Source organism: Lynx canadensis, chromosome B2, assembly GCF_007474595.2.
Source record: "Lynx canadensis isolate LIC74 chromosome B2, mLynCan4.pri.v2, whole genome shotgun sequence".
Classification (NCBI taxonomy): Eukaryota; Metazoa; Chordata; class Mammalia; order Carnivora; family Felidae; genus Lynx; species Lynx canadensis.
This window is the reverse complement of record NC_044307.1, coordinates 36,023,286-36,035,917: the sequence shown is the minus strand read 5'-3', so window position 1 is coordinate 36,035,917 and position 12,632 is coordinate 36,023,286. Positions and strand designations below refer to the sequence as shown.

Here is a 12,632-nt window from a genome sequence, read left to right as displayed (position 1 = left end):
CACACTAAACTCTGACAGGGGCTCCTGGATGGCTCATTGGTAGAGCCTGCGACTCGAGGTCTTGTGAGTTCGAGCCCTCCGCTGGGGGTAGAGTTTACTTGAAAAACAAAAAAAGATAAAGAGAAAAGAAACTCACAAAAAGAGCGAGGGGCTTGAGCAGATTCCTGCAAAGAAATCATAGACTAAAAACACTAATCCCAGAACAAGCAGGAAAATGGCAGAGCTAACTTTCCATCCACTCCCATTATAAGCTCTGTGTAAAGCACATCGGAGGGGAAAACCCGGTCTGCTTAAGTCAAAAACATTTCCACCCACCTGCTATTAATGACTCAAGCCCACACGAAAGGTGAAGGGACCTTGAATCGGGAACTGAGAGCAATTACAGGTATGTAGGTTTTCAGGAAGCTGAACACGTCAGGTATGCGTGCTCAGAATGTTTGGCTGGTGGGAACGACGGCTGAAAAAGAAGCTTCCGCTGTCAGTTTAGCAATAGAGAGGTTTGCTCTCTCTAGGTCAGCCCTGTCCAATAGAACTTTCTGCAGCGATGAAAACGTTCTGTAATTCCACCGCCACTAGTCAGGAGGAGCTATCCCAGGAAATGTGACTGACACCAACCGACTAGGCTGTATAGTGTGTTGAGGGCTCTAGAATTTGCATCAGAAATAGAGGTCGGACCCCTCAGGCCGAATTTGAAGGCTGCCCCCCACCAAGCCTTTGGCCGCATATTTATTTCAGAAAGGCTACTAGCCCACGTGTCCTGTTGAAGGAAACCCAATTTCGTCTTAACGCTCTTTCCTCCCAGGAGATTGAGGCACCCGCCAGGAATTCAAGAAATGAGCCTCCCCTCATCACGGACAACACTTTAAAAGCCACAAGTTAAGACAAAGGTTTTTATTCAAAAAACGCCAAGTATAAAAAAAAAAAATAATAAGATCTCTTTTATTCCCCTGTACAGTATTTCACTCAGATAAAACCAGCAGGCTACATACTGCTCAAAACACAGCCCCAGAGAGGATCCGGAAGGCACACCATCCAGAACTGCTTTTCATATATCTATCCTATGTACACCAGTCAGCAATGCCCCTTCCCCTCCCCCACGGAACCCATACCCACTTGGGCGAGTAGGTGAGGGGGCCCCGCAGCAGTCAGGGAGCCGCAGCAGCTGTCCCGCCTGAGTCCCGTCACCCTACGAACAGAGCGAGCCCTCCCCTAAAGGTCCCCAAGTCAGAGGAGGAAAGGAGGAAAGAAACTATGGCAGCAGCCGTGGAAGCTTGGAGCAGGGAAGGGAACCAAATAAATAAATAAATAAATACATAACGTTGACCTCCAGGTTAGAATGCGCATCTTTTCCAAAAAAAAAAAAACAAAAAAAACAAAAAAGAAAGAAAGAAAGAAAAGAAAACAAAAACAGGTAAAATAACTTAAAGGCAAAATTAAAAAAAAAAATTCAATCAACTACAATCCTTTTGTACACTACCCATGCCGACTGTACACACATTTACAGTTTTTCTGTTGATTTGCATTGTTTGTGCATTTTTGTGTGTGTGAGGTCTTGGCTTTGAAACAGTTAAGTAAAAACCAAAAAGGAAGACCAGTTCACTCGGAGTTTTACTAAAGGAGGCAGAAAAAGGGCAGGTGGCTCAGCGTTTGGCCCTGTAGCCTCTTCCATGGCACCTTTCATAGGAAGGATGGGGGGAGGGGGACAGGAGAGAAAAATAGGGAACCAAACCCAGGCAGATTTTTGGAGAAGCAGCAGGTAAAAGAGGCAAGTTCAAGTATTTCTCCCAGCACAGCCGGAGTCCCCACAGAAGGCACTCAGAAGAGTCGGAAGAGGTGACAGGGACTTCAAATGTTGCTAGTCCTATCCTACCCCAACCCGTTTCCCCCCTACCCGACCCATCGCGGCATTCAGCAGAACTCGTGATGAAGGGAACAGTTCCATGGCAGGGTTCTGACCCCCCCCCCCCCCCCCCCCCCCCCAGGATTTTGCAGAGTCCAGCCAAGCCGGACCTCTTTGAATAGGAGAGAGCATCTATGGGAGGAGTTGAGGCCTAGGACGCCTGGAGAGGAGTCTCTTCCCCCACTGTTGGGAGGCAACCTCCAGGGGCCTGGGGTCTGGAATGAGTTGTAAATGTTGTTCCTGTTATCAAGCACTGTCCTGCTTGGCGAGAAGTGTCACTGGTACTCTGGGAAGCTGGAAACAGAAGCTTCCCCTCCCTCGAGCATCTGAGGGGGAGGGGAAGACCTGCCAGAAAAGCTGCTATTTGCTGGGCCCTGGTGACAGGCTGTGCAGATGGATCTCGGCTGTTTCCTGGGGCAGGAGGACATCTTGCATCCAGGGATGGTTCTGGATTTCTTCGAAGGATGGCCGATCTGACGGTCTCAGGGCCAAGCACCATCTAATGAGATGCTGACACTCTGCAGAAAGCAAGACAGACAGAGGTTACAAATGACTCAACCTGTTTCTGCGATGCAAAGGTCTTGCTCATTTGCTTCCCAGGGGCCCACGACAGTCCGGGGTCCAACAGAGACCATGAACCTCCTAGAACTAGTTTTCAATGGGAAGGTATTAACCATAAGAGCTGGATCTTCCAACTTGCTTTCAGCTAAAAAACAGCTTCCCTCTTAAACCTGTGGTTTTCAAACTTCAATAGCTGGGGCCTTTCCCACGACACCCACTCACTAGAAATAGGAAGAATGATGACAAGGGATTTTGATGAGACATCAGTGAGCATGATGAGGTGATTCAATTCACCTACAACTTACAAATATGAACACCACCCACAATGAGGTCACTGGAACCACAATATTTAGAGAGTCTGCCTTAAGGGGAGAGAGAAGGCTCAAAGAACCCTCAACTTTTCACTCTGTGGCAAAATAGCCGGGAGTTGAGGGATCAGGACTGCTGGCACAAAAACAAAAAACAAAATAACAACAACAACAACAAAAAAAAGCTTTCGGCCAAACTAGGTGGTCTTTTCTTCACAATATTCTCACACATGGTCTTCCTATGGCCTCCCAGGGAATGCTCAACACAAAGCATTCAATTCCTGAGCGCTAGCTCTCCGGGATCACTGGCCTAGGACTCTGCTAAGCCAAGGGTCGCGGCATCCCCTGGAGAGCGGAAGCTCTCCAGAATTCAAAGACTGTCCCCTGAGGCCTAGCCGCCTCGTGCTTCCTGCTTCTCTTCAACAAGGGGCTTCCCAAAAGTTACCTGAAGAGACCCTCTGCCTGAAGAAAACTTGGCCCCTGATGATCTCTTCATCATGCTCAAAAGGAATATCTCCACAGACCATATCATACAGCAGGATCCCCAGAGACCAGACGGCGGCCGACCTGCCATGGTAGCGATGGTAGCGGATCCACTCTGGGGGACTATACACTCGGGTCCCTGCGAGCCGGGGGAATAGAAAGGAAAACACACGTTTAGCAAAAAGAAACAAAGCAACGCATATAGCGAATGACTCTTACAAAATAACAGCACCACTCCACTTCTCCCGGGACAGGAGCTGGGCTAACTCTATCTCCCCCCTAGGCTAAAAGGAGTGGATGAGTGGCATCTTTCCAACACAAGGCCTTACCCACCTCTCTACCAGCCCAGACCATACATCAAAATTCTTTACAAACTGCTCCTACAGACCAACAGCGCTGGCCACAAACCCAAAGCCTGAGGCCCGCATGCGCTAGGACCACCCACGATGGGACGAAGGGATGAAAGTCTGCACAACCCAGGGAGGTATCCCAGAATATCCTGAAACTGCATGAAGGTGTCCCGGGAGCCTGGGTGATTCTCTTCTCAGCTGCCATCCAGTCCAGGGCCCTTATACAACATACTACATCCTAAAAGACAGGGTGCCCTTTGAGAGGCCTTCCTCCCCCCGCTCTGAGCGCCGCGACAGACATCCACACCCTGTCTTTCCCCCCGCTGCAAAGGTAGACAGCGCTGCAGAGCCGGTTTCAGACCACGTGATTCCTGTTTACAAACTTTGGGTTGTAAAAAAAAAAAAAAAAAAGGTGGGAGCCATCCCGCTTGTGCTCACCAGGGGGCAGCAAAGACTCGGAGGAAAAAACAAGGGAGGACCCGGCCAGCCATTAACTGTTAAATACAAAAAAATGCTGCCCAACCCAGCGTCCTCCAAGGGCAAATAAACACAAACCACAAGCCCCAGTCACAAGTTTTGAAAGGCTGTAGTTGGTTAGGTTAAGCCGCTCAGATGATGACCCACCCTCCTTTGCTTTGATCTCGGGCTCTCTATTCCATCTTTTCTGAAAGAACCCGCTCCAAGCCCCTCCCTAGGGTAGGTTTTCATCCTCTCTGCGGAGACACCCAACTAATTTTCAAACCAGCAAGAGATCTTATTTCACAACATTCATTCCCGACTCCCTCACCCCACAATGCCAAAAAATAAATAAATAAATAAGGAGGAAGCACAATAAAATGAGTTATTTAGTGAAACTACTGTTTCTATCCCTTTATCCGTCCCTAGATCAAAGGGGAGAGAAACTGCAGCTCTAAAAACTACATCACAGAAAACTCCTTTATAAAACAAAACAAAAATTACAAAGCCGCTGTCAATTTTCATCTCTCCCGCTCTCTCCTCCCTCCCCCCCCCCACCCCATCCCTTTACTGGCGGGGAAACTGGGTCAGACTTCAGAAATCTGGGCTACGGCCGGTTGCCCACAACCTCTTATTCATCGGAAAAGCTTGGAACCCACTGAATTCCACTTAAAAAATAAAATCATGCCAGAAACATGACAGGTTCAGCTGGCTGGAAATCTCCGGCTTTACTACGCTGGGAAGCTCTTCTTCGCCCCACCCCTGCGAGCATCGAGCCAGACGGCCCGATGACCTTTACAAAGGGCCGAAGAGGGAAGCCGGCCGAGGCCTCCAGGCAAGGCCAAGTCACCTGGGCAGCTCCCTCCCCGGCAGCTCCCTCCCAGGCCTGGCTCACCATCGAAGTCCGTGTAGACGGTGTCCTTGAGCAGCGCCCCCGACCCGAAGTCGATGAGCTTGAGCTCGCCGCGATTGAGGTCGATGAGGATGTTCTCGTCCTTGATGTCGCGGTGGAGCACCCCGCAGTTGTGGCAGTGCCGCACAGCCTCCAGCACCTGCCAGAAGAAGCTGCGGGCCAGCTCCTCCTGCAGAGCCCCCCTTTCCGTGATAAAGTCGAAGAGGTCTTGCACCGGCTCGGGCCTCTCCAGGATCAACACGAAACTGTCGGGCCTCTCAAACCAGTCCAGGAGCCGAATGACGCCGGAGAAGCCCGAGCTCACCTTCTTCAGCAGGACCACTTCCATGGGCACTCGGGTGCCATTGGGCTGCAGGGGCGAGGGGGCTACGTTAGGGCGGGAGTCGGAGGGGACCCCTCACCCCACCCCATCCTTCAGGGTCGCTCACTCCAAGGCACTCACCAGCTCTCCCCAATCGGAAATCCGGTCCTTCTCCACGTGCTTGATGGCCACCTGGAAACCCCCCCAAAGAGGCTCCATTAGGTCCTGTCGCCGGGGCCAAAGCACACCCGAGAGTCTCCCGCCCGGCGCGCCCTCCCCACGGCGGGGCGCCCACTCACCGGCAAGTTGTCGGCGACCCGGATGCCTGAGTAGACCGAGCCGAAGCCGCCGCTGCCCAGTAGCGGGCCCACCTGGTACTGCGACTCCAGGGGCTCCTTCTCCTTGCCTAGGAAAGGGGGAGGCAAAGGGGACTCAGTGCCGGCCCGTGAGGGCCCCCCCCTCCAGCTCCCAACCCTAGGGGTCTAGCCGCCTCCCCATCCCGGGATGAGGGGTGGGGGGTGGACGCTCACCGGGCGCCAGCTTGGTGGCGTGCAGGTCGTTGCAGGGCGCGGTGCGCAGGTGGGCAAGCGAGTTGATTTTGGACAAGAGCATCCCAACCTCCAGGGTGTCGGCGTAGGGACTGTGTCTGGAGGAGCTGCAGCAGGAGCTGGGGCTGGGGTTATGCCGGTGGCTGTGCCGATGGCTGGAGCTGAGGCTGCGGCTGGCGTTGCGGCTGCGGCTGCGGCTGGCGCGGAAGGCCGAGGGCGAGTCGGAGGACGACTGGGGGCGCTGCCGGGGCTGGCGGCTGGCGGACACGCCGGCGGGGTCAGTCAGCGCCGAGGGCGGCGGGGTGGGCGGCTCGTGGGGCTCGTGCGGCAGCGCCGCGGCACTGGGAGCTTGTAGCTGCTGCTGCTGCTGCCGGTCCCGCCGCCGCCGCCGCCGCCGCCGCCGCCAAGTCCTGTCGGGCCTCCTCCGCCACCGCGGCCGCTGCAGCAGACGCCCGGCTCGCCCAGCCGCCAGGAGTAAAGGGGCGGAGCGCGCCGGCGGTGGCGGGGGGGGTCGCGGGCGGGCGGGGATGGGGCGGGGCCTCTCCGGGAGGCCTAGGCGGGGAGCCGGGCTGCCGGGCCGGCTGAGGGAGGAGAGGGGGTGGGGAAGCGGCGGGACAGGGCGACTCCCCTCGGCCCCCGCCCCGCGCGCTCCTTCGCCGCGCCCCGGCCCCGCCCCCGCCGGCGCGTCTCCAGCCAACCAGAAGCTGACTGATCTGCATAACGCGGCGCGCCCCGCCCACGCCCCGCCCCGCTCTCGCGGTCAGAATGGTCTCTACGCCGCCACGACGTGGCGGGAAGGAAAAGGCGCCAAAATGGAGGGGGAGGGGCGCGGGGCGTGAGGGGAGGCGGGAGCTGGGTGTCGAGCCGCGAGGGAGGAAGGATGGGGAGGGGCGTATCGATTCAAACCCAAACAATAACAAAGCCATCAAAGGCCGCCGGAGGCCGGCTCTGCGGCTCTCTGTTTCTCGGAGGTTTTTGGGTCAAGGGCTCGAGCTGGAGCATAACAAGTTGCGCGGGGACGACGGGCGTCGGTGTGTCAGGCGGGGAGGCCGGCGCGCCGGGGAGTGAGGGACTGTGTGTGTGTGTGGGGGGGGGGGCGGGGTGCCGACGAGGGTGGTCCTCCTGTGTGACTCAGACCCGAGACCTCCAAGTCGGCTTGGGCGGCTTCACGAGGCGCTGTGGGCTCGGGTTGGGTCCTCGGGGGTTGTGTGTTGGGGGCGCGTGGGGGGCGAAGGAGCTGCAAAGATGTGAGTCACGGCGGTTTCACCGAGGGAGTGGAGGTGTCACAGGCCTGGAATAAAACCGGGGGAGAGCTCGGCTTATTCGGGGGAGGGGTCCAGATCGCGGTTGTTCCAGCTGGTGGAAAAAAAATCAGCCCCCAGATTCTCGAGCCGGCGTTTATTTTAAAAACGCAGACAAGTACCAGTGAATCCTGATTCCTGAGAAGTGATGTGTGTTAGCGTGCCCGGCAAAGAGGAATCACGAAACAAATGTTGGTATTATGATGCCAGATGCTGTCTCAGCCCCTCCTGTGAGGGCGGGAGAAAGAGGAAAATTCCTCGCCGAAAACGAGGGTGGGAGGGCGCGCTTGATTTAATCAGAGTTTTCGCGTTGTGTTCACCTTTTCATCAGCCTGTTATTACCAGTCTGGCAATACTAGCAATTATTGGCTGCACCGAGTCTTGTCTCAAAGGAAATCCCCCCACTCGCTGCCCCACCGTGGAAATAACGCGGAAAACTGGCCAAATCCACTTTCAGCCTTTGTCCTTTTAAACTTCACGTAGAGTTGATAACGACGTGTGAAATGAGTCCATTAAAATTCTGTATAATCCATACATCGAATCGTCGGTGGCCTAAGTCATCGAAAGCTAACTGCATCCCGTTTTAATATTTTTCAAGTGCCTGTCACTTAAAGGAGAAATGGAAGTTCGAGGATCTTAGCTGTAGCGGCAGTCACTGGTGAATTTAGGTGTTTCGTTAAAAGTTTTCGCCGGCGCTTGTTTTAGAAAGATGTGCCCCGATGATAGTTCAGCTTTTACAAATCTATCTTATAAAATATTCCATTCTCCTTTTGTTTGTGTTCTGTGGCCTAACTCTTATGGTTGGTGACTAGGAGAAAACCCAAGAGAACAAGAATTGCTCCCTTTTGTTCAGACAGGAAAATGAAACATAAATAGGATGACACAGGGTCATACAACAATGACCCAAATGCAACTTGGGAGTGTTCAAAGATTGCCTTTCATCAGGGTCTACGACTGTCCTTGGTACTAAGACATCCAGTGTAAATGTAAGTGACCCAGCTCTTCCAATCCCCTTTACCCTGTTCTCCTTTTTCGAGCCCTACAGGACAACCCCGACATGCTCCCACTCACCCAGCACTTGCCAGACTTTCTGCCTTTCCAGAGGCGTCCAACCTATTTCCGAGGGCATCCTAGGGACGCCCTCACCTCTTCACTTTTATTTAAAGCCTTTCCAGCCTCCAGGACACCAGACTGTTAAACAACGCCAAGCATTCTTCACTGTCCACTCCACTCATCTGACAATCATGTGTTTGGCTTTTTATTTTTTTAGATCTCCTTGTTGATTAACTCCTCAATTAGTTAGTTATACCTTGTTTCCCTATTCTTTGAACATTATATATATTTATATATTTTTAAAGTATTTTATTATTTTTTTAATGGTTATTTATTATTTATTTTTGAGAGGGAGACAGAGTGTGAGAGGGGAAGGGGCAGAGAGAGAGAGGGAGACACAGAATCTGAAGCAGACTCTAGGCTCTGAGGTGTCAGCACAGAGCCCGATGCCGGGCTTGAACTCCTGAACTGCGAGATCGTGACCTGAGCCAAAGATGGATGCTCAATGCACTGAGCCACCCAGGCGCCCCAAACGTGTATGTTTTTGTTGTGCAACATCTGTTGGACAACATGTGTCGTTGAGGAGAAGGAGAAGACCAAAATGAGTCTCAACAAAAAGGTCATGAGAAAAGTCAACTGATACTAAATTTAAGGGAATTAAGCGGGCTTGGGTAAAATAAAGGGAAGGTGAGGAGCAAGGGGCTTAAAAATATGGGATTTGGCACCTACTAGTTATGTGACATTCGTCACGTTACTTAACCTTTCTAAGCTTTAGACTCTGGATGGAGATAATAATAGCACCTACCTCATAGGGCTGTTGTAAGGCGCAAATAAAATTCTACATGTAAAGCACGTAACCTAGCACAGAGTAAACTTCTAATAAATGTTAGCCGTGATGACAATAATGACGATTGTGATTATGACAATAATGATCTTGGAATGGTCTTGAACCTTGGAGGTTCCAAAGGTGAAATACTAGATACATCTGATTGTAATCATCCAGGGACAGAATGTGATTCAAAATAATTGTATACATTAAATCAAGTTCAACCTTTTTCACTTTCTCTAGATCTTTGCAGGGCTAAATATTTAATTAGGTAGAGCTAAAGTGATTAACATTTAATATGCTGCTTCGTATGGTGGCTGCTTCACAGCTGGAAGTTACAAAACATGGACCTTGCTTGGCAAAGAGCTTTTATTTACTTAAAACTGCTTTTAAAGATAATTATTAAACATTCAAGTATGTATTGCATTAAAAGTTACTCTTCCAGGGAGGGTAGGGAACTTGATGTGTTTATTCATCAAAATGTAGTTTTAATAATAAAAACAATCGCGGTCTGTGCTGTTTCAAAGAATCTAACAAAGAATCAGAAAAATCGTGCTAATAATTAAATAACAAGAGCTTTTGGAAAGATAAAGGCCATAATTATGCTTACAATTCTCTGTAAAGGGAAGAATTTGTTAATGTTAATTTGAACAATAGCCGCATTAATTCTTTGGTAGTTTCCATATTCCACCTGATACAGAGTTAATCAAGTCATTGTCAAAAGGAATGACTTTAAAAAAAAAAAAAAAAAAAAGGAATTACTTAAGCAATTTCTGTAATACCAGAAGCTTAGAAGTAAGTTTGAAAGGGATGCCTGTACACTTTTTTAAAGTACCTCTGAGTCTAGTTGATGCACTCATATAATAAGTAGGTCTGTATAGCATTTTGTCTATAAGCTATTTGCAATTAATCGGGTGGAAATCATTGGGATCTATTTCTTTCCTAAAAAAAGAATTACTGTATTTTTTTTTAATTGAAGTTTGGTTGGCACACAATGTTACATCAGTTTCAGGTGTACGAATTACTGTATTTTTTAAATGTTTAATGGTGAAACACCACTATCTTTTATTTTACTCTTCCTTGTTTGGGGAAATAAAAAGAAAGGAGAAAATTTGGAGAACGCCAACCACCTCAACAATTTAAAAATAACTCCAATCGCCTCAACAGTTGTAAGATTATTTAGAAAAATCTAAATTTCACATATATTTCCTATGTATGGAATATATGTAAAAATCCACTACAAACTAAGTCATGGAACCGTAAATTTTAAAAGATTGAAGCAAAGCCTCTTTTTTAAGTTGTCATAATCATGATAGTAGTGGACAGCTAAGACATCCACAGTGTCCCAAATTCAGAAAGCTCAGGGAATCTATGTTGTCAAGCTAGAACTGGTTCTTGTCCTTGATAAGATGTGACATTTGTTTCAAGTGTATAAATCACTTGGTTTTCAGTTTCCTCAGCAAAGTTGGAGAAAGAAAGTGTTTTTATTATCTGGCGAAGTAATGTAAGTTCATTACCAATTCATCTTTTTTTTTAAGAAATTAAAAATAACCTATGGGAATGCAAGCTGGTGCAGCCACTCTGGAAAACAGTATGGAGGTTTCTCCAAAAACTAAAAATAGAACTACCCTATGACCCAGCAATTGCATTACTAGGCATTTATCCAAGGGATACAGGTGTGCTGTTTCGAAGAGACACATGCACCCCCATGTTTATAGCAGCACTATCAACAATAGCCAAAGTATGGAAAGAGCCCAAATGTCCATCAATGGATGAATGAATGAATAAAGAAGATGTGGTATATGTATACACATATATATGTGTATATATGTGTATATATATGTGCATATACACACACACACACACACAATGGAGTATTACTCGGCAATCAAAAAGAATGAAATCTTGCCATTTGCAACTACATGGATGGAACTGGAGGGTATTATGCTAACTGAAATTAGTCAGAGAAAGACAAAAATCATGTGACTTCACTCATATGAGGACTTTAAGAGACGAAACAGATGAACATAAGGGAAGGGAAACAAAAATAATATAAAAACAGGGAGGGGGACAAAGCATAAGAGACTCATAAATACGCAGAACAAACTCAGGGTTGCTGGAGGGGTGGTGGGAGGGGGGATGGGCTAAATGGGTAAGGGGCACTAAGGAATCTACTGAAATCATTGTTGCACTAGATGTTAACTAATTTGGAAGTGAATTTTATTTATTTATTTTTTTTTAAATTTTTTTTAACATTTATTTATTTTTGAGACAGAGAGAGACAGAACATGAATGGGGGAGGGTCAGAGAGAGGGGGACACAGAATCTGAAACAGGCTCCAGGCTCCGAGCTGTCAGCACAGAGCCCGACGCGGGGCTCGAACCCACGGACCTCGAGATCATGACCCGAGCCGAAGACGGCCGCTTAACCTACTGAGCCACCCAGGCGCCCTGGAAGTAAATTTTAAAAAATAAAAAATTAAATTAAAAAAGAAAGGAAAAAAAACCCTCTCAATCAGTACCATGCTAATAAAGGAGATATAATTTGTTCACACACACACACACACGCACAAAGAAATAAAAATAACCTAGATTTATTTTTGGAATTTTACACATTCAGCACTGAAAATTTGAGCAAAAATAGTCAATATTTATTGAAGGCACTGTATACAAAGATTTTACAGTTCCTGAGTATTTATTGGATAGGTTAAAAACAAAAAAGAGTAGTTAAGAATATAAAGGCTACAGAGAGCTTGGAGACTGTTATAAGATACCTTATTAGACTATGAAAATATATGCCTCAGATGAAAAAGACCAGGCACATGAATAAAAACCCTGCATGTCTAACTGATAAAGAAAAGGGGCCCAGGCACCTGGGTGGCTTAGTCAGTTAAACATCTGAGTCTCGGTTTCCGCTCAGGACATGATCTCACAGTTTGTGAGTTCAAGCCCCGAGTCGGGCTCCACACCGATAGTGCAGAGACTGCTTAGGGTACTCTCTCTCCCTCTCTCTCCCTGCCCCTCCCTCTCTCACTCTCATTCTCTCTCAAGAATAAATAAATAAATTTTAAAAATAGGGGCACCTGGGTGGCTCAGTCGGTTAAGCTTCCAACTTCAGCTCAGGTCATGATCTCACAGGTGGTGAGTTCGAGCCCCGTGTGGGGCTCTGTGCTGACAGCTCAGACCCTGGAACCTGCTTCTGATTCTGTGTCTCTTTCTCTCTCTGCCTCTTTCGCTCACACTCTTTCGCTCACTCTCTGTCTCTCAAAAATAAATAAAATTTTTAAAAACTATTTTAATAAATAAAATACATTTTAAAAAGAAAAAAGAAAAGGGGCCATCGTGTATGTGTGTGTGTGTGTACAAGGGAGAGAGAGAGAGAGGAAGCAGGCATGAGAGAGAGAGAATGTCATACATTTGGAAGTTGGTGAGGGGATTGTCTGCCATGTTTTAAAAAGTATAGAACTGTTGGGCACCTGGGTGGCTCGGTCCATTAAGCATCCGACTCTTGATTGTGGCTCAGGTCATGATCTCACTGTTCATGGGTTTGAGCCCTGCATAGGGTTCTGCATTGACAGCGCTGAGCAAGCTTGGGATTCTCTCTCACTCTCGCTCTGCCCCTCTCTTGCTCAC

At 48.6% G+C, this 12,632-nt stretch overlaps 1 protein-coding gene across 1 annotated transcript; it reads right to left on the bottom strand.

Annotated features, from left to right (window-relative positions):
* Positions 1-876: 876 nt before the first annotated feature.
* On the bottom strand, positions 877-6,262 carry PIM1 (Pim-1 proto-oncogene, serine/threonine kinase). The gene is made up of 6 exons (XM_030315406.1): positions 5,803-6,262; positions 5,572-5,678; positions 5,414-5,464; positions 4,954-5,320; positions 3,215-3,391; positions 877-2,418 (listed from the first exon to the last, which is right to left on the bottom strand). Exons 1-6 carry the CDS (start codon positions 5,882-5,884, stop codon positions 2,261-2,263), a joined length of 942 nt encoding a protein of 313 aa, XP_030171266.1. The 5' UTR covers positions 5,885-6,262; the 3' UTR covers positions 877-2,260.
* Positions 6,263-12,632: the final 6,370 nt, after the last annotated feature.

Bases quoted from the DNA above. Each gene is read 5' to 3' on its own strand.
- PIM1 (XM_030315406.1), bottom strand. From the start codon at position 5,884: ATGCTCTTGTCCAAAATCAACTCGCTTGCCCACCTGCGCACCGCGCCC. The intron at 5,679-5,802 runs GTGAGCGTCCAC...CCCCTTTCCTAG, and splicing joins CGCCACCAAGCTGGCGCCCG to GCAAGGAGAAGGAGCCCCTG. The intron at 3,392-4,953 runs GTGAGCCAGGCC...CCCGGCTCGCAG, and splicing joins CGTCTACACGGACTTCGATG to GGACCCGAGTGTATAGTCCC.